Consider the following 22,664-nt stretch of genomic DNA (forward strand, 5'->3'; position numbering starts at 1 on the left):
AGTTGAGATTTCCGGTACTTGGGGGATATTGGTTTTCTGAGACATTATAGCATTTAAGAACTTTTTCCTCTGAACAGCTAACAGTGGGCAAAAAATGTACTGAAAATCAACAAATGCTTCTTTTTCTGGTAATGCAAGATTGTATGATATCCTGAAGCCAAATTGCTGACTATCTCAGAATGTTAACAGACATTATAGCATTTAAGAACTTTCCTCTGAACAGCTAACAGTGGGCAAAAATGTACTGAAAATCAACAGATGCTTGGTAATGCAAGATTGTATGATATCCTGAAGCCAAACTGCTGACTATCTCAGAATGTTAACAGTAACAGTTGAGATTTCCGGTACTTGGGGGATATTGGTTTTCTGAGACATTATAGCATTTAAGAACTTTTTCCTCTGAACAGCTAACAGTGGGCAAAAAATGTACTGAAAATCAACAAATGCTTCTTTTTCTGGTAATGCAAGATTGTATGATATCCTGAAGCCAAATTGCTGACTATCTCAGAATGTTAACAGTAACAGTTGAGATTTCCGGTACTTGGGTTTTAGCAACTGTGTTTTATTCATAACAAGATGGTAGTTATTTTCACATAAGGCAACATTCTAGTCAGAACAGTAGTAACCATAAACTTAACAGTTAGAAAGGACTTAATGTTCAACTTCAACAGTATAACAAAATTTTGTCCAGTACTGCTGTTTTTCAGAGGTACCTACCAGAATCTTAGACTGATGTGACAAATTTGTATCATCCCACTGTCTCTCATTCTTGTTCTTTCTTTATTTCTGTTAGCTAAACCACCATCTGTGTATTGTTTTAATTCCACACAACATCCATACATTCTAACTGGATATATTATTCTCTTGGTAGTCCCTGCCTTTCTCATCAACATGCACTGGATGCTACTGCAAATTCATATTTTCTGTTAAACAAAACATCTATTTTACAAAGATTGCTTATTTAGGCAGAGCAACAAATTGTGACTTATTGGTTTCTTTCTGTGGATTTAACTAATCTCTCCTCACATCTCTTGTACCATGATTTATTGTCTAACTAAATGTCACAACAGCCTCTCTGAGCTGTTAGTTTGCTCTGCTAAATGAACGACTCTAATATAACCTGCAACTCTGTTTTTTATAGCAAGGCTTGACATGGTCATTTACAGATCATGACTCAGTCTTACACACACACTTTGGTGTATGCCATTTTAAATATCCAAGCTGCACATTTTTTTCCACACTGGTATTTTTTCAAAGGCACAGTGTCTGCTGGAGACAGTAACATCAGAAGGTGATTTATGAAGGAAGTGCACAATACTGCATCACAGTGGTGAAAACTGCAACATATTAAGATGAAAAAAGTTACTTAAACAGGTACTACTACAACACTAAATATTCAAAAGCATCTCATAAAAAAATACTGCTGAATTAAATTTTCTTGTACTCAACTGGTAACATACCAGAAGAATGTTCGGCAATGCTGAGAAGGGGGTGGGATGGAATGTGATTTCTAATTAATATGACACATATCATAATGAAGCAAAGCTGTAGCAAAGTGATTTGGTGCCTGGGTGACAAACACATTTTGGCCCAAAACTCCAAGCTCTTACTGTACCAGGACTAATGCCAGCAATATATTAATGAACTACAGCCAGAGGAAATTATTTTGGTAGCTTATAAAATACTGACAGAATGATACAAATGAAACTTGGAACAGACCGTTTCATTTTTCTAGTGAATATAATTAGTAAAGACCATAATGCAATAGTAACATTTGCACTTTTTTATTCTGTGTGAAACAGGCAAGATGAAATAACTATAGGAAAAAGAACCTCAGAATTTTATTTTGTACCAATTAATGTGTTTGTACTTGACAGAGACATCCACAAAAACTGCTCCTGTTAATCACTCAGTAGCCTGAAAAACATAAGCACTCAAAACAGAAAATGTAAGAAATATTACTGGCTGAAATCTTACAGACTCCATGTATTATTTATTTATTGCCATTTGTTAACCGGGAAAGTCCACTGGGCCAAGCAGAGCCCATTTTCAGTGGAGGCCCAGGGAGAAAAGCTCCACAAAGAAAATACGAATAAAGTATCTAATATAATAACAAATCTATATATCTCATTACATCCGAGTGACACCTCCAGGTGCATCTGCAGTTACCTCCTACTGCTCCTCTAGGCGTCAAATGTTACTTGTTCATACTTGCATTAATAATTCCAAAACCATACTACATACAAGGTTTCATAATATTTTATCTTGAAGCATACATGATAGCAAACACAAGTGTATTGATATTTGACCTCTGTTAATGAGTATTTGTTAGAATTGTAAGGTGATAACTTCATTTTTTAAAGGCTCATGCCACACCCACTAGGAGTTAAAGGTACACACTCAAAACGGTTGTCCTGGAGTGAAAATAAAACAAAAGCAGAATACAGTATAAGGCAAGGGGAGAAAAGCTCCTCAGGAATTACAAAGGAGTATCGAGTACAAGACAAGACATACATTCAAAAAATTAAAATCTAATAGTAGAAAACAATATAAAGCAGGAGAAAATTTCATAAGAATTATAAATGGAGTGTCTTATACAGCTGAATTCTCACATTTCAGAAGAGTTAAGCCAACACAGTTAGAACTATGCAGCAAGTCTAATCCTTGATTTTGCTGCTCAGAGGTCAACTAGGTCTAAGTTATGTAAGTTATGGTATGTATATAACCCAAAAAGGAGCTTGTGGTGAACAGAAGCTATACTTAATAAGCTTTTAAAGATTTTAAAATAGCTAGTTTTACAGAATATTACACTGATTGGTGATAATGTGAATGTATTCTGACATTAGTAGTAGTTAGTTCATGTTTTGCAGTAAAAATGCTTGATGGTCATTCTCTGTGTATGTTTGGCAGTGGTCAGCCTGTGGACTCTTTAGGATGCAACCTTATTTTATTGCTGTAAATTGCTAGTTCTACTGCTTTATAACCCTGAACCTTTCCATATAAACTGTAATCCAGGTTTGCAGATTCCTACATTTAACAAAGCTTCAGCTATAAAAAGTAAATGGCTTACAGTTATACAACTTTAATCTTATGAAATATACAGGCAGATGCATATTCAGGTCTATATCAGAGCATCAAAGTATTAAAACTTTGAATGTTCTAATATCGAACACTATACAGCGAACGCTAAGAATAGCGAAGCTGCAGAACAGCAAATTCTTTCCTCGGGAAATAATTAGGTTGGCCATTTCTGTGGCTTCGCTATTCTTAGCGCTGTGGTGGAAAAGTTATGGGTTGGGTTCAGGTAAGTGTGCGATTGTGGGTTAGGGGCGGGTTACGTGAGCTAGGGCACGGGTTAGGTGAGTGTGCGATAGTGACGGACCTTAGGGTTAGGGTTTGGGTTAAGGTAAGTGGGTAGATAGTAGTGTATGTTTAAGTTTAGTGTAGCGTTGGATGTAGGAATTTAAGTGTATGTGTGGTTGCTGTTTGTTTGATGTGCTTGCGTTGTGTGCATGTGTTTCAGAGCAGCAAATTTTTTCAATGGGAAAAAATTCACTGTTCTGAATGTTCGATATTTTCATGTTTAGATGTTTTGAGGCCGATGAAATAGCATTCGCTATTTTCATCTTTCGATAACGTGATATAAACGCGCATATTCTGCCTACCTTCTTTAAATACAACTTAGAAAAACACAAAAAAATAGTGAAGCAGAACCTAGGCACTCTTTTTCAGTGCCATGACATAAGCACGACTGGCAATGACCTCAGTGTAAATTGAACAATCTGAGAATTTGATTCTCGAGGCTCACTACTGTATACCAGGACCAACAAATGTCCTGTAGACAACGTCTGGTAACTCATTCAATTCTGAACAGCAGGAGGCTAAGTTTTACAGACCTTCTGCCTGTGCCCTAGAAAAGTTCTTTAAAACCAAGATAGGGTAAACAAACAAACAAACTTATGTGTAGTGTTTTAAATTAGTTTACTAGTTTAATCATTAATACTTTGCAGAAGCCAGTTTTGGCACTATACTCATTTTAATTCTGGTAAAATGTGATCCTATTTGCTATGACTTATTTCTCAAGTGGACTTGTCATACTCAAAAATGCAACAAAAAACACTACATATTACTGCTCCCACATTACTAAATAAGTCTTGCACACTTTTTTTTACATCCTGCTAGAACAATGACTTATCCTTTAGGCGGAATTATGGTGATGGACAGGTTGACAGACGAGATCAGACAGGAGTCCCTGTAGACTATGATGTTTGCAGATGACATTGTGATCTGTAGTGAGAGTAGGGAACAGGTGGAGGAGACCCTGGAGAGGTGGAGATATGCTAGAGAGAAGAGGAATGAAAGTCAGCAGGACCAAGACAGAATATATGTGTGTGAATGAGAGGGACGATAGAGGAATGGTGAGGATGCAGGGAGTAGAGGTGGTGAAGGTGGATGAGTTTAAATACTTGGGATCAACAGTTCAGAGTAATGGTGAGCGTGGAAGAGAGGTGAAGAAGAGAGTACAGGCAGGATGGAGTGGGCGGAGAAGAGTGTCAGGAGTGATTTGTGACAGAGTACCAGTAAGAGTGAAAGGAAAGATCTACAAGAGGGTAGTGAGAGACCAGCTATGATATATGGGTTGGAGACAGTGGCATTGACAAAAAAGCAGGAGTCAGAGCTGGACGTGGCAGAGTTAAAGATGTTAAGATTTGCACTGAGTGTGACGAAGGTGGACAGGATTAGGAATAAGTATATTAGAGGGTCAGCCCAGGTTGGAAGGTTTGGAGACAAAGCCAGAGAGGCCAGATTACGTTGGTTTGGACATGTGCTGATGAGGGATGTAGAGCATATTGGGAAAAAGATGCAAGGATGAAGCTGCCAGGTAACAGGAAAAGAGGAAGGCCTAAGATAAGGTTTATGGATGTGGTGAGAGAGGACATGCAGGTGGTTGGTATGACAGTGCAAGGTGCAGAGGACAGGAAGAAATGGAAACAGATGATCCGCTGCGGTGTCCCCTAACCAGAGCAGCCGAAAGAAGAAGAAGAAGACCAATAAACATCTACACAGCATATACTGATGATGGTAACCTGTTTACTCAGCTGCAGTAACATATTACTAATGCACTGGACAAGGCTAACCTTTCAGCAAACCATCCACCACCACAAACATATACAAAAGTATTTTGAATTTGCAAGGCCTACAACATTCTCTCTCTCTTGCTCTGCAGTATCTCATGCACATGTCCATTTAAAAAGTACCCTTTAGTAAATACTGCAAAGCACTGGAAAGTCAGGCAAGGATCTCCTCTAAATAAAAAGGAGGACAATCAGATGGTGAAAAAGAAAGCATACCTTTTTAATGTGTGTTTGTATGCATTGTGTATGTGTGTGTATTTTCATGCATATAAAGTGGGATACAGGCCTCATCTACCTCAGCATTTCTACATCTCTGCAATGATAGAGAATCTTCTAAAGACAGAGATATGATCGTCCCTTCCTCAATTCTTACCACTCATTACTGTCAAGAAGAATCCAAGGTTGACAAAAACACCAAACCAATAGGAAAAACTAATGGTAATTCTAGGACTTTTCATCTTTGTGAAATTGGAGGTATCAGAACAGATTACATTTGCAAGCCTTTTCTTCTGGGGGGCATGACTGGGAGGTTATAAATCAGATGAGTTAGCATGAATTGCTCCTTATAGGTCCCAAACTTCAAACTGTAAGAAGTAGGAGGACAAAGGAAGGAATAATTAAATTAGACCTTGCATGCATGCTTTTAAAGGCAACATCCACACTTCATTGTCTGCTGTACTTATGGACTCGACAGCTGCAGCATAATGATCCTGTACAGATACAAGAAACAGGAACCGTCATCAATTTATTGAAATGTGGCTTGAAAGGTTAAGGAAAAGGTTGAACCACAGTCTTCTTGCAAAAAAGTAATGCGATTACCTAGTCAGAGTTACTCAATCTGCTTTACAATCAGTTTTCCCAGGCCTATCCTGCCAAAGGAATCAACTTGTTTGAAAAATCTAAAATTTGAAAGCAAGAATGCAAAATAATTTTGATATCTACCAAATGACTAGACTATTTATGTTTCAAAAGCTAAACCAAGAAAGCTCCAAGTTGTGAATGTTTAATACATCAGTAGAAAGGTACAAATTCCCCAGATGTCAACAGCAACAAAGGTGTTTCAGACTGTTGTTAAATCTGGAATGCAGACCTTGGAAGGAGTTGTAAAAAGAAATGATGAAAGCTTGTCAAAAGACTGATGATACCCTATCAACCTCTTAGCCCAAGAAATTTGGACAAAGCCTAAAAAATGGGGAGGGGGGGTGAAGTTTAAATATTGCTCTTATAAATTTAGAAAGTTGCTAGAACAACAGGGTTTGTGTTAGCATGAATTTTCTGAAAGCTATGAAGTCTGAAACTTAAATTTATGTTATTATTTACTGACTTCAGTCCTCAGCAAAGCTCACAACCTTCCATCTCCAGAATGTGGAACACTGCCTTTCATAATGTGGAACAAACGGGCAAAATGTGGGACATCTACTACCAGCTTACTAAACTTCAGCTAGGAACCTCAAAGCATGGTTAAATGTGCTACATCATACTTATAAGAAGTTATTTTGATGACTAAATAAGATTCAGTATTACTTACCATGAGAATATTAATTAAAAACATTAACAGCGAATGCGTGACAGACTCTCTCAATATGGAACAATGAGGGACATGGACTCATTGAGGAATGTTCCTCATACTGAGATACACTTGAGAGGTATGGTCCTCAGTGATTGCTAGAAAACCACAAATTTTATGAGGAACACACCAAAAATATGAGTCAAAACTCTGGACGGTTGAGATGTATGACATTGATGCATCTAGTGAGTAAATTACATTAACCTAATTCCAAGTCACATAAGAAAAAATGTAAAAAAAATACACGAGTCACATTCTAACCCCAGAGGGACTGAAACCTGATGCAGAAAAGTCAAATTAGCAGTAAAGGTGGCAAAACTAGGACACAAGAAGGTGTTGCAGAAGCTCCTAGGAATAATGCAGTCACTTGCAAAGTGTGCTCCTAATATGTCTCAGATAGTTATACCTCAAAGAAAATTGTTAGAGCAACACAAAGCTTGGTACTTGAGCTATAGAGGAAAAGAGTTTTGAGATACTTAAGAAACTAACAATAGATGCTCCAATGTTAAAATACTATGTCAATAAGCTAGTTCTACTGCAAGCAGAAGCCAGACAGAAAGTTACAGAAGCTGTGGTCTTAAAAGAGAAAAGACTGGCTGCATATAGCTCAAGAACATTTACAAAAGCACAAACTAGATAAGCTCAATCAGAAGAACAGTTCGAAATACTGCATAGATACAAGAAATTGCATAAAAATGTCAATAAAGATGCTTGGGCTAGAAACAGACCTCAACCCTTTTGCAAAGCATACTCACAAGGCACCTCCAAGCCTGCAGAGGATGTTACTTAGTATACAGAAGTATGACCTGAAAGTGAAATACAGATCAAGCAAGTAGCTACACTTGGTGCATATGCTGAATACAGCATAGTTACCAAATATGAATGAAGAACTGAAAGTTGAAATACATATTCTTTGGGTAAATCCCTGGTGACCACTGAAAGGAAAAAAAGTAACATGACTTCAAAGATGTAATGACACTGATTTAGAAATACAGTTATCAAAAGATGTTATAATAAAATGCTGGCCTAGTAAGGGCAAAAATTTAGTCTGGTTTGTCCTTCAAGGGAGAAGTAAGTTACATCCAGGTTGCAGTGCTCAAACAATAGTTCCCAATCAACAGAGAAGACAAATACTTGAAATAACATATGAATAACACTGGGAACAGCAAACTGCAAAAAGACAGCATAAGATATAATGTACAGGCCTAGTGTGTCAACTAGAACATAGAGAACATAATTGAGTTGTGCTATTTTCAATTCATACCACAGCAACAATCTGGAAGAGAAGATGCAGACTGATGTGGACCACAGTCATCCTTGGTATTGAACAGCATCTTCATCTATGGAGCTGAGTGGCCAGTGACTTATTCCCATTCAAAGAAGCCAATTATCGTACATGTGTGGATTACTCCCCTGTGTTCTCTGATATAATCATACTGATAGACACAAGTGCAAGTGTGATTAGAGCATTAAAGACTACATTCTCAGGTCAGGAAATATCTTATGTTGTTATATCTGACACTGACCTGAAATATAGAAGACAGGAATTCAGAAGATTTGTGCATGAATGGGAATTCAGACATATAATATCTACTGCACACTATACACAATCTAATGGCAAAGTAAAAACAGCTACATCAACACTGAAGGAAATCTCATGAAAGAGCAGTGACAAAAGATCTGTTGTTGTCTTGAAAGTCTGGAATATAAGGATATTCCCCGTATATGGAGACAATCTGTCAGCAGCTGAACTTTTAATAGGTAAAAGTCTACAAAGGTAACTACCAACTTAAAATACATTCCTAATGTTTGAAATTCAATGCAAAATAAAATGTATGGTAGAAAGAAATCAGGGGAGACACAAATACTACTGGGATAGAAACTGCAGAAGACTACCAAATTTACAGGCTGGAGACGCAGTAAGAACACAAAAGCTACAGAAGTCCAAAGCCTGAAACTGCAGTAGTTTGTCAAGCAGCCAAAAGATTTTATGTTATTGTTAGAGGAGGAAAATTTAACAGAATGATTTGTAAATAACCAGGATTAGAGAAATATGTCAGAAATTCCACAATGATCAATCAGAGCTGTTACAACTAGTACTGCCAACAACAAAACAGAAAGTTTGAGAACTTTGAAAACCAGGAGCTGCAGATGGAGACTCCAAGTCCTGCCTCCAAGAAAAGCTGCAGTGTAGCAAGTGCTATCCCAAAATGAAGATCAAATGTTCAGTGAAAACAGTCCAGCGAAATTCTTTAATCTGGAAGACCAATGAAGAAGCAAGACACACAGGGACTGTTCAAGAGGTCAAAATTATTCTTAAGGATCTAATAAGCATTTATTAAGATGCTTTTGAATATGTTCGAAATTATTAATCTGAGATATGTAAACAACCTAAGACATGTTAGTACAGAGTTAAGGTTCATTTTAGAATGATCAATTTAATACAATGAATGCTAACTTACCACATTTACAGGTTGGAGACAGAGAAAGGATACAAGAGGCACAGGAAGCCAGAAGCCTGAAACTGTAGTAGTTAAAGTAGCCAAAAGATTTTATGTAACTTTTCAGGAAAAAAGAAAGCTTAACAGAAGGATTTGTAAATATTGGCATTAGGCAAGTCAGAATATCCAAGATGATAACCTGTCAGAATTGACATACACAGGTACTGTCAACAACAAAACAAAAACTTTTGAGAACTGTGAAAATCAGGAGTTGCAGAGGAAGACTCATGAAATCGTGCCTCCAAGAAAAGCTGCAGTGCAGCAAGTGCTATCCCAAAATCAAGAGCAAATGGCAGTGACAACAGTCCAGTGAAATCTGGAAGACCACTGTAGAAGCAAGACAGACAATGGGGACTGTTCGAGAGGTAAACATTTTTCTTAAGGACTGAAAATGCATTTGTTAAGATGTTTTTGAATATGTTCAAAATTATTAATATGAGATATGTAAATAACATAAACATGTTAGTTCAGACTTAAGGTTAATTTTAGAGTGATCAATTTCATGTGTGTGTGTGTGTGTGTGTGTGTGTGTGTGTGTGTGTGTGTGTGTGTGTGTGTGTCTCTCACACACACAAAATAACATTCTCATTAATTGTCTGGATTGTGGTCATTCAGAGTGTCAATTACAATCCAGTGAAAATCAACCCAATGAGCCTTGGGAATGGGCTTTAAAACTTCACACTGGTCTTGGGTAAATGGGGGGATTAATCCAAGTGATCTTACTCCTCACAGCTGCAATCCAGTGAAATAATATGAATATACTTGCATATATACAATTATAAAAAAAAAACAGATGTAGAATATAGGGGGTAAACATCTTCACATGCTAATAAACTATCTAAAGGAAGGTGCATGCCACATTAGAACCTTGTGAAGGTTATGCCACATCTTCAATGCCCAACTTACTTACCTGCCAACCAGACAACAAAATATGAGAGTTTCCAGCAAAACTGAAGGCCACCAAGCAAAGTGATTAATGAGATTCAAAGTATCATTACATATATAAAATAATGGAAACGGTTTCTGAAGAGAGATGGCCACAACAAAAAGCAACAACACAACTCACTGGGAAAAAATATAACAAGCAAGTTATGCAAATACTGTGGAGATGGTTATCCATACAAAGGACAGTACTCATCAAGAGACCATACAATTTACAAAAAAAAAAAAATTGCAAAGGTATATGGCAGTAAATATAAAAATGACTTAAAAGACAAAGAACATATAAGAAAGACAGAAAAGCATAACAAAATCAATCAAAAGAGGTGGAATTAGAAAGGTATACAAATTTAAATGTTTCAGGCACCATTGACCAAGGTGACATTTCTGACTCTGGCATGACAGGGAGGTTCAAGGCCATCTTCAGCAAAGCTATCAGGATTGCCAGAAAGGAGAAGTCTCTGGTAAAAATAAGAGTTCCCAATGTTGAGAGGTTACAGGCATTCTATATATTCCAACACAACAAAACCTCCAAGAAGGCTCATGTTGAAGTACCAATTCAATATGGCTCCTCCTGCTTTACAGAATGTTGGGAAGCCCCACAAACACAGGACTAAGAACAGAAACACATAATGCAATCTGATGCAAACACCAAAAACAAAGTAAGAGAACTCAACTTCCAGAAAAGTCAGACAGTCTTAGACAAATAACTCAAAATGAGAATCCAGCTTCCTTGGTGATACGAGACATTAAAGGGTATTATGGCCACTATATCAAATGTCAGACACATTCTGACAAGATGATAGTCCATTTGTGAATGACTACCTTGAAAATACTAAGAAACAGCCCAGGTATGACAAAAATGTGTCCATACAGCTCTATTTACAGGGACATGCACATACTTCTTAAGGACTATAAAGAAAACATGTTCATTTTAAAGACTGCATTTCATTATGCAGCTTAAAATTTATCTTTTTTTTTGGGGGGGGTATCATTCCCAGTCATAAGTATCAGGTTCACAGTGGTGTCTCCCTAACAACTCTCTCATTTCATCCCTAATTTCCAATTACTTTGGTCCCATAGATCAGTCTGTAAAGGCCCGTCTTTTAGGGGACAGCTTGCTTCTAAGGGATTAACTTCTTTGTTCAGCTGGTTGAAAGGTGAGAGTTAGGAAACTAGGCAATCATCCAAGTGAGAGGGGTTCAACTTTTGTTTGTAAGAACCCCATCCCTCCTCTTTTGTAGCTCTCAGCACACCTCCAGAAACAAGAACCTACCATACATTGGGCACAAGAGTATGCTTTTAAAGATCTGGCCACGCTACAGTGTGAAGCACTGTTTGGTAGGCTCATGTGAGGCCTTCTGCAAGCTTCCTGTCCTCTAAAATGTAGCTACTGCAGCGATATCTTAGGGAAACCCACTCTCAAGACGAGTAAACTAGTCTGCCACTCAGACCCATATCCCTCCTCAATGGTCTTCTCCAGTCTCCAAGATGTTAATTAAATCCACGTCAGCTGGGAAGCAATTAAGGCTTTACCTTTCTGTATCAGTTGACAAGCACATTTTGACTTGATGTTAATGGCTTTTTTTTTCTTTTAAAAAAGAGGGATAAAACCTAAATATTTAGTTTTGCACAATTCAGTGAATTACTTTGTAGCTCCATTTTTTTTAATTTAAGAGAAAAAAGTGCAACAGGCTACCCACAATTACCACATAAAAAGCTTTTGCTTGCATTGTTTTAAAAAGAGGGGTGATAAAAATTATTTGAAACTAAAAACTATTTAATGAAGTGTGTTTTCACAGAACAATGAATAGCTGTTAGGACGCTATGCGAGTTCCACAGTCTTTGGAGAGATGTTCCAGAGGGTGGAAAGTTCTATTAATTCATCTGTGGACTGCTGGCCCAACAAAAGTAATTAATTTCTAGCCATTTCAGTAAACAACTGTTGTAGTCCTGCAAGCTCTCTGCTGCTCCAGGCAAAAACACTAAATCTGATTTTTCCATACTCTGTACATGGAAAATTAACACATAACCTCATGCAAGGTTCAGGTTTCACATTAAAGCTGTAATCTCACTGGTTAATTGGTAAAAAGTTTGATACTAAAACAAAAGAGTGATTTCTACATTTAGGTGGATATGAATGTGCCATGTGAATAGATATACTTGAAAGAGGAGACATGTTGACTGACATCTGGGTTACCTGTACTACATTTGTACACTAAAGTGTCCTTTTACTATCCAGATAAATATTAACCTTCACTTACTTTTAGTTGAAAAGTAATCATTGTACCTGCTGTGCTCCTAGTACAATCTTGTGCTGTCAAGTGTCTGGTGAGTGACAAAGAATTTCACCTGACAAACCAAATCCTCAGACAAGGGCCACTGGCTCACTTCTATCACCACACTATAATGATTCCACCTGGATCTGATTCCAACTAACCTACTTCTACACATGGCAGCCATGAGCAAACCACTAAAAATAAGCTCCTTTGTCATCTTTTAAAATGATCAGTCATGTGTAATAGTTTCTTACCTTGTCAGCAGGGACTAAATCAGTAATTTCAAACAGCCAGCCGGTCACAGGCTCTAATGCGATACCTGTGCGTCATTTATAAGTTACAACAGTATATTCTCTTGTAATGATTATTAATTATGAAGAGTGAGTTAGGCAACAAGATCAGTGGTACATATAAACTTATTCACAGCACCTGCACTACTGTTTAATAACTTGTAAGGAAAATGTAAACACCATGCCCTTCTTTTAGATGAACCTTTCTATTTTTCTGTTTAATTTTACTTACAGAATCTTGGCAGAACTATACTTTACATATAAGAACTAAGAAAATGATTTTCTTTTCAAATTTTCAACAACAAACAAACGATGGAAAGCAGTCAGTGTGAAATGACATTCAGAAACAATATTACAAAGCAAGAAATGAACACATCTTTTTACATTTTTCTTCTGTTTGCAACTCCTCCTTGTTATGCAGTTAACATGTTCCCTCAAGCAGCAAAAAAGAAATCAGCATTATGCCTTTTCTAAAATGTTGCCCCCCAACAGCCCTCTGATGTATTTTCAAGGTTAAAATTATGTCCCATAAGTCTGATACCATGAACATGCCACAAGGAACAGAAAGTACAGTTGTGTACACTTAACATAAATGTAGATGTTTGAGTGTATTCACTGCTGCAGTCATCACACTTGGGTTATCCTGCCAGAGGTAGCCCTCAGTCGGCCCGAATACCAGAGGCTTAGTATTTCTGTGTCGGTTGCTGTCGCTTCAGGACTGACGTCAGGGTGTCAGTGGTATAAAAACAGGCAGCCAACACCATTACATCAGTTTTATTTTCCCCAAATGTCAGGAGCCCCCAAATAGGGAGCTAAGCTATGGTGGAAAAACACCACCAGTATAAAGTAAATACCAACAGCCCTGTAAGGAGTGAGGAAGAGAAAAAGTAAATACCAATAGCCCTGTAAGGAGTGAGGAAGAGAGAGAGAGAGAGAGAGAGACAAGGGGGGCTGGAGGGTGGGAAACCAGGACTGCAACAGTGAATACAATTGAACATCTACATTTACGGTAAGTGTACACAACTGTACTATGTTCTTCATGTTTCACTGTTACAGACATCACACTTGGGTTGATTCCCAAAGCTGTGGAATGGGTGGAGGCAGTCAAGAAGAGTTGGGGCTGGCTAGTATGCCCTGCAGGACTGTGGTTGCAAAGCCTGCCCTGGATTTGGAAAAGATAGGCAGGTGGTAACGCTTGGTGAAGGTATAAACAGAACTCCAAGTTGCAGCTTCCAGAATGTCTCTGGTAGGGACTCCTCTGAGAAAGGCTGTAGATGCTGAAGTTGCCCTAGTGGAATGTGTTCTGAGCCCCTGAGGGGGTGGTTTCCCATGGTGTTTGTAACAGAAACGGATACAGTGTGCTATTCATTTGGAGATGGTTTGCTTTCATATGGCCCTGCCCTTTGCCCCTGGTGCAAAGCTGACTAGTAACTGGTCAGATTTCCTAAAGGGCTTAGTCCTATCAAGGTAGAATCTGAGCTGTCTGTGCACATCTAAAGAGTGCAGAATCCTTTCCCCTTATTTTGAGGATTATGGGGAAAGGTGGGCAAATGGACAGATTGGTTGAGAGCCACACTGGATACCACTTTAGGCACGAAAGTTGGGTTAGTCCTGGGGGAGACCCTGTCAGCATGAAAAATAATGAAGTGTTCCACAGACATAAGTGCTTGCAGCTCCGACAGTCTTTTGGCTGAAGTGATGGCCAGAAGCAAGGCTGTTTTTCAAGAGAGGAACTTTAACTCTGCTGATGCTGCAGGCTCAAAGGGGGGGGGGGGTAGCGTGAGCTTTTCCAACACAAAGTTAAGGTCCCAAGCAGGGGTAGGGGCTCTTCTTGGTGGCCTTAAGTTGCTAGCTCCTCTCAGGAACTGCTTGATGAGAGGGTGTGAGAAGAGAGGTGGCTCAGTGCTGTAATGAGCAGAGATGGCAGTGACATGGATCTTAATGGACGAGAAGGGTAAGGCCCTTGTGGAGTAGGTCTGCTAGGTAATCCAGGATGAGAGGTAAGGAGGGCTGTGCTGGGTCCAATCCTTTAGTCTGGACCCAGGAACAATACCTTTTCCACTTGTCAGCATAGGATTTTCTAGTACTGGGTCGTCTGGCTTCATATATGACATCCAGTACCTGCTTGCTTAGGCTGGCCACTGGAGGAGAAGTCAAGGAATAAGCCAGGCTGCAAGGTTCAGGGTCTGCAATTGCAGATGCAAGAACTATCCCTCCTGCTGAGTCAGGAGAGTTGGGATCTGGGAGAGGTGCCATGGAGGCAATGGTGACATACTGCACAGTAGTTGGTACCAGTGTTGGCGTGGCCAGTCTGGGGCAATCACGATTGCCCCGGGGTCTTTCCTCCCTTATCTTGAGTAATACTCTTGTAAGAAGAGGTAGAGGGGGAAAAGCACAGATTGAGATATTTGCCCACTGGAAGGATAGGGCATCCACTGTCCAGGCCTTGCTGTGAGGTCCCCTGGTGCAGAATTTGCTGAGCTGGTGGTTGTAGGGGAAGGCAAATAGGTCCACCTTTGGGATACCCCATTCCTGGGTCACAAGGCTGAAGGTGTTGTGGTTTAATTGCCACTCTTGTGGGTCTAGGAGATTTCTGCTTAAGTTGTCTGCCAGAGAGTTTTGTTTGCCTGGCAGGAAATGAGCTTGCAGGTGAATATGCATGGCTGAGGCCATTTTCCAGGGGGTCATGGCTAGCCTGCAGAGTGGGTAAGAGTGTGGTTCCCCCTTGCTTGTTGATGTACCACATCACTGAGGTGTTGTTGGTTTTTATTAGTAGAGGCCCTGGAGATAGTAGGGATCTGAAAGCTGTCAGAGCGTGCTGAACAGCTAGCATCTCCTTTTGGTTGATGTGCAGATGAATTTGATTAAGTCTCCAGTGGCCCTGAATGCACCTGCCATCCAGATGTGCACCCCAGGCATAGTCTGATGTGCCTATGGTTAGGGTCTGGGTGGCATGGGGTTGTGTAAAGGGAAGCCCCTTGTTGGGGTTGCATGCTGCTGCCCACCAAAGGAACTCTTTCCTTAGACAAGGTATAATAGGTATGATAGTTTCCAGGTCCTGAGAATGTTAGCACAAAGACTTAAGTACCATTGAAGTTTCCTCATATGCAGTCTGGCATATGGAATTAGTAGAATGCAGGAGGCCATAAACCCTAGAGCTTGCAGGATTTTCCTTGTGGATAACTGGGTTCTGGTGGCCATTTGAGAGAAGTAGCCTGTCAGATAGGTTTGTTTTTCTGGAGTAAGGAATGCCATCTGGGATGCTGTGTCCAAGCTTGCTCCCAGGAATACAATTTTTTGGCTGGGGACTAGTTTGGATTTCTTTTCATTGATAGTGTACCCCCGGGAGGTTAGAAGGTCCTTTACAAATGTCAGGTGCTGCAACAGCTTTTCCTGACTGATTGCCTGAATCAGGCAGTCGTCCAAGTAGAGGTAAATTTAAATATTTCTCTGTCTGCAGTAGGCAATGGCTGGAGCCAGGCATTTTATGAAAACTCTGGGAGCAGTGGATAAGCCAAAGGGAAGTGCAGAGAACTGATAATGCATAGTTCCTGCCCTGAAACGTAGATATTTCCTGCAGGAGTCCCTGACTGGGATGTGCAGATAGGTCTCCTTTAGATCTAGGGTGGCTAACTAGGCATCTTTGGACAGCATAGGGAGAAGCTGCTGTAGGGTGAGCATTTTGAATTTTGGTACCACCAGGAAGGTATTTAAAATGGATAGATCTAAGACTGGGTGCCAAGTGCCCTCTTTTCTGGGTACCAGGAAAAGTCTGAAATAAAAACCTTGGCCCATCTGTTCTGCAGGAACAGGCTGAATTGCCCTTATGGAGAGCAGGGTCTGAACTTGGTTTTGTGCCTCTGCCCACTGTTTTGGAGGAAGATCTGGGAACCTTTTTGGGGTTGGCAGCGTGTGGAAATAAAATTTGTACCCCTGGAATACTATGTTGAGGACCCAACGATCGTTGGTGATGGAGGCCCAGTTTTTTGCATGGTGGGCACGTTTTCCTCCTAGGGGCACGAGCAATGGGCAGAGGAGAGGAGTCCAAAAGTCATTGCAAATTCTTTCCATAAGGGGGTGGTTTAGCCCTCCCTGATTTAGAAGTGGAGGAACTCCATTGCCTAGATCTCTGCATACTCAGACTGTAGTCTGGGGGGTCTGTTTCCCCAAGGTCTAGTTTGAGGTGGCCTTGAAGGGGCTGGAAAGGACCAATGTTTTGAGAGGCAATGCCTACTGAATCTCGGAGGCTGCACTTGCAAAAAAATCTTTGACTGTCTGCACAGACTTAGCTTTTTCTTCCATCTTTTTTAAAACCTCTTCTGCTTTGGTGCCAAACATGTTGTCCTTATTCAGAGGTGTGTCCAATAATTTTGATTTGACATGGTCTGGCAAGGTCTGCTCCTTAAGCCAGGCATGCCTTCTAAGCACAGAACCTGTGACTGCTGCCCTGCAAGATGCTTCTAGGGTGTCAAACCCACATTGCAGGGTATGCTTGCTGACTTGGCTTTAATTTCTGTACAGTCAGGGAAGGTAGATAATTTTTGCTTAATACGTTCCATAGTATATTGCTGGTATTTCAGCATGTCGAGCTGACAATTTAATGCTCTAATAGCAAGAGTTGCAGAGGTGTATACTTTTTTACCCCATCTGTCTAAAGCTTAGGAATCACTGTCCAAGGGGGTGGGATTCTTAGCTGTAGTTGCTTTTATTCCTTTAGGTCCTTGGGAGATGACCTCTGGATCAGCAGTAGGATTTTTGAAAAGAAATTTGTGTGAGTCAGGGACTCTGTAGTACCGGTCAGGTTTCCTGGGAGCAGGGGATCAGGAGTTAGACTGGACTTCAAAAGACATCATCCACAACATCCAGAACAGGAGAGATAACGAAGGATCTGTGCTGTGGTAAGTCTAAAAATTCCCTGAGTCTCTTTTTGGACTGATGATAATCCTGGCATTCCCAATGGAAATGCTCTCTCAAAGTATGTAGGGTTTCACCAAAAGAAAAATTCTCTAGAGAGGAGGCAGAAGGAATGGATTCCTCTCTGCAGCTGAATCCTCATAGGCAGATAAGGGAATGTCTTCAGTATCATAAAAACCTCAGTGTCATCGGACTCTTGGTCAGATAAAGCTGCTGGGGACAAGTCTCTTTTTCTTTTAGCAGGGGAAGGCTGGCTTCCCCTAATCAGCATGATCAGGTCTTCTGCCATTTTAAGCATCTGTGATTTTGGCAAGGAAGGAGGTGCTTGAGTTTGGGTCGTCAGTTTTTTAGGCGTAGTTCGTACTCTTGGCCTTAGAAACTCGCTAGTTTTAGAAAGAACTTAAGATGCGAATGAAGTCATCGGTTTGTGTCGAATATCAGTAGTGCGAAGAATTTTCTCAGATGCTAGTGCCTGCACAGTGGCTGCGGACCCATCCAAGGTAGAGACGTCCGCAGGTTCCATAGTCAAAGAAGAGTCTCGTGGCATACCAGACTACAAATGGGTCTCGGTAGCGGCCTGCAAATCCATCGACGCGGGCATCAGGGGCTGTGAAAGTGCCTCACTGAGTACCGGCAAATTGGTGACTAGCTTAACGGAAGCATCGACAGTTTTAGACCTGTGTAGTCTGTCTCTGTCTTTATCCTTACATTTTTTTCAGAAGATCAGCAGTCGGATGGCTTACCAAAGCCATTTTGGAATAAGGAGATCGAAAACGGAAGTATTTAGCTACAATAAGGGCCCGATGATGAATAGTTTGGGCATTGAACAAAGCACAAAACCAGCAGCGAGGTACGTCGTGGTCTGGGACTAAACAGGTGATGCAGTAAGAATGGAAATCTCGGTGAGGTATTTGCTTTCCAAAGGCGAGACAATTGTTAACTTTTTCTCACATTGGCTAGAGCAAGAAAAAAGGATCCCCAATGGGGTATTTAGCTTTAGAAGACTTCAAGATCATTCAATTTCGGAAACGAAAACTCAGGTAGCGGCCGACCGGCACTTGTGTGAACTGCTTCTGGCTCCTCGGCAGGAAAGACTGGTGTAATGGCATCGGATGCCTGTTTTTACACCACTGACGACCTGACATCAGTCCTGAAGTGACAGCAACCAACGCAGAAATACTAAGCCTCTGGTACTTGGGCCGACTGTGGGCTACCCCTGGCAGGATAACCTATGTGTGATGACTGCAACAGTGAAACACAAAGAACATCCAGTGGGGCGCAATTCTAGCTTGTGGCAGAATGCAACACTTTATCTTCAATAGTTTGCATCTAACTTGGACAAACAGTTCTTCACTGAATTACCAGGCATCTGGCAGATATTTCACCTGCAGTAACATTCAACTCTGGGAAAAGCCACTACTAAGACTTCTGACTTACCCTAAAAAGACAGGGAAAAAAGCTAGTTAAGTCTCATGAGTTAAGCTGCAGCAGTACTCCCTATTTCTATATTCTGACTGTTAATGGTCTAAACTTAGGTAGCCACAATCAGTATTATATTAGTTAAATTTCTGAAGCATTTCTCCTCCTTCTCTCATTAAAACTGACCCAGAGAAATAACAGTGGTTGAATACATGTTTAATGAATGTCTTCAAAAATCAGTTATACTTTTCAAGGCTGTTTCATTAGTGCATATGAACAGAAGCCCATTTAATTAGTTCATCAGTTATAAAGACAAAAATCAAATACAAGGAACTGAAACCATTTGCATTTCATCACTAAAAAGGATCCAAAAGTTACAGCATAACTTTCCTACCTGTTCTTCTGCAAGCTGTGAGATGTGATTCAGTGCAGCATATGATTCAATCTTCGGATTGAAGTGATTGATGATGGCACTGAAAGAATGGCAGAGTGACAAAAAAGTTAGGCATTTCTATGCATGGTAAAGTTCTCTCTCTCTCTCTTTACATAGATATATATATATATATATATATATATATATATATATATATATATATATATATATATATATATATACACACACACACACACACACACATATATATATATATATATATATATATATATATACATACACACACACACATACATACACATGCATACATACATAAACATATGCACACACATCATCAGCTCAACTCTTTACTTCCCATGGCCTTCAAAATTCTCCATGTGACACTCCTTTGGGAAACGCACCTTTTCCAGACTGGAATAACTTAACCTTACTAGTGCCACTTCTTATTTTAAAGGAATCTTGGATAAGTATGTTGCCATCTGGCAGTGGCATGCACAGCAGAGGACTCTGCATGTATGTCTGTATATGTGTCTGTATATCTGATGTTCCCTTTTCTCATAAGTTTGAGCTACAATATACTACATAAGCTATACCAAGTCTTTATAAGCACCATGCAAGTTTGCTTCCTTATGTACATCTGTACCTTCCTGCTGCTGCATCATGCTACCCTTTGCTGGTTTTCGTATGCAGAAACCTATGAGAACTCCAGATCTTCATAAACAGAAATTAGAAGGATCTACACCTTTGGACTCTTTCAAACTTCAGAGAGAGTCCTTGACAAATTTTATGTTTTTATCATCAGATCCACTCTCCTTAATGATTGCAATTCTCTCAACAATATCAGTGGAGGACTGCCAACAAAATGATAAGGAACTCCTCCTCCTCTTTCAGTTCTTGACCACAGATGATCAACATGAAGGGTACACTACTCACCAAGCAAAGTGATCCAAGGGATACAAGAATGCTTGACACTCTTATAATTGCATTCCATAAAAATTAACAGATATGGATGATTTCCACGCAACAGAATTATTTTCCAAGATAATGGAAATCAGAAGGGTCTCTACAAACAACTGCAAGGCAGCACTGACAAAACTTCATCTGCACGGTGCTAGGACAAAAGTCCACTGGTCTCACCTGTATTATCGTATCTCACAGTTCTAGACACTATACTAGGGCAATACTGTTTAGCAATAAAGTGAGTTACCAGACCAGGTTATAGAATCACAACACTGATACCCTGGAGAAAAGCTACACTAACAGCAATTGAGGAAATGTGTTTCCTAAGATCAGAACCTCTGAAGGGGGGGGGGGGGGCACCAATAAGGTTTACTGATTAACAGACAGGAAATCAGACATATGTGAAAGCTCAAGTCCTGACACCAGTGATCCTACAGAGACTAATGAATGTATGGCATACAGAGGCCTTGCCACCATAGCTGCTGCTATGTAAATCAAAACCATATGAATATACTGAACTACACAAGAATTCCTAGAAGAGCTGAAACAATGCTTTGTAGGGAATACATCTTTTAGAGAGAGAGAAAGAAAGAACATCAGTGGCTTACAGATGATCAGAATCCCTAGGAAGTTAATCCTCTGGAAAGGAGTATGGAAGAGTTCTCTAGATTCGCTAATATTTTGGCTCTGGTACAGGCTAAAGCAAACACTGGAAATGCAGTCCTTTATAAGTGGGCTGCAACCAGCCAATGACTTAAGTAAGGTAACATTAAAGCTGTCTGACTGGAAGGTGGTGAAGGATATAATAAATTCTCTGTATCTTATAGGCTGCTGAGGGTTGACTTGTGCCTGGCCTATAGAGCAATCTCTAATCCTGCCCTAATGGAAATGCTGCTCATCTGCAATTCAAATGGCACAAGAGCCACTCACTCTAGGGATCTCAACCTAGCTTGTGACATTAACAGAACACTCTGGAGAGACAGATACATCTCACATAGACTGCCATTTCACTAGAACAGACTTCCTATTCACATAAAACCGAGCTCCTCACTGACCCTATTCAAATGCAACCTAGATAACTGAATGGGAGACCGCAAATTTGCCCCAGAATGGCACCCATGTCCCTCATGGACAGGGGTAGCCGGTGTCGATCACAGACACATTCGGTTCATAAATTTGTTCTACAAACTGCCCAAAAAAGAATAAATGGGGATACTTGGGATTAACATGGCTAGGCTTGTAAAGGCTCTAGGGTCACTAGCCTAGTAACCTCCTACGAACCTTTATTAATCTCATTTTACATAAAAATTTTCCTTGAGATCTTCCTTGTTTATTAGTTTATATGCTGACGACATTGTTCTTTGAATGGCAGGTAATGCTTCTAAGACCCTTAGTTACTCCCTATGAAATGACTATGAATTAACCTGGAATTGGTGTCTAATAATATGATTATTAATACTCAGATATCAACCATTGTGGTATACGGTACAGCTAAAAGAATAGTCAAACAGCAGCTTCTTGACTTGAAAGATTCTTCAAGGAATCCACTGCTCTTCACTACAAAAAATTTATGTTTACTTTACTAAGATATTACAACTGCTTAAAGTTGTACAAAAAAATCCCATCTATTTATAAGCAAGCAAAAGGCATCTGATACAAACATACTATCTGTGAGACTAGAATGAACATTGCCTATTATCTCCTCTTTTGTACATAAAAAAGAAAACAAGATACTAAGGTTTACCTACCTGGCTTATATTAATCCACACCACTGTTAAACAATATAAAAAGCCAAATGGCTGCCTTTTACCAATAGAACTTTTTATTTACTAAAAACCTTAACTTTTAAACTGCTTAACAAAGAATACTGCACACCTTTTTGTAGAAAGCTTTTGGTGCACTCACCTCCCAAACCGGGGAGGGCTGTACATGATGAGCCTGGTGTAAATGTGTGCCTACCCATCAAATCATCAAGAATAACCTTCAAGATAGCCAAAGGAGGCCTTATTTGACTTGCTGTGGTAACTTATTCAACAGGCTGGAAATATGATGAGGTATGAAGCTATCCCTCCAGCAAGTCTTGTTTATTTGCTGGTAGAGACTTGGGTCCCTATTGCAGGTGCCTGTAGAGACACTGCTTTTGCAATGAAACAGGTCGTCAGACAGTACTAGATCTTTCATGGCTCGAAAAGCAAAACACACATCACCTCAGAGCAGTCAGTACGCTACTGAGTAAAAGAGTCATGCTAATGTAACAGGATACTTG

At 39.9% G+C, this 22,664-nt stretch overlaps 1 protein-coding gene across 1 annotated transcript in view; it reads right to left on the reverse strand.

The window, feature by feature from the left end:
* The window catches only part of ARMH3 (armadillo like helical domain containing 3), a 2,648,735-nt gene that overhangs the window by 361,709 nt on the left and 2,264,362 nt on the right, over positions 1–22,664 (reverse strand). The window contains exon 22 of the mRNA XM_044055591.1: positions 19,439–19,517. Within this exon, the coding sequence (XP_043911526.1) occupies positions 19,439–19,517 (79 nt within the window). The remainder of the gene's footprint in view (positions 1–19,438; positions 19,518–22,664) is intronic.

The sequence above is a fragment of the Protopterus annectens genome, chromosome 14.part0 (genome assembly GCF_019279795.1).
Source record: "Protopterus annectens isolate FY-2018-M chromosome 14.part0, PAN1.0, whole genome shotgun sequence".
NCBI classification, from domain to species: domain Eukaryota; kingdom Metazoa; phylum Chordata; order Ceratodontiformes; family Protopteridae; genus Protopterus; species Protopterus annectens.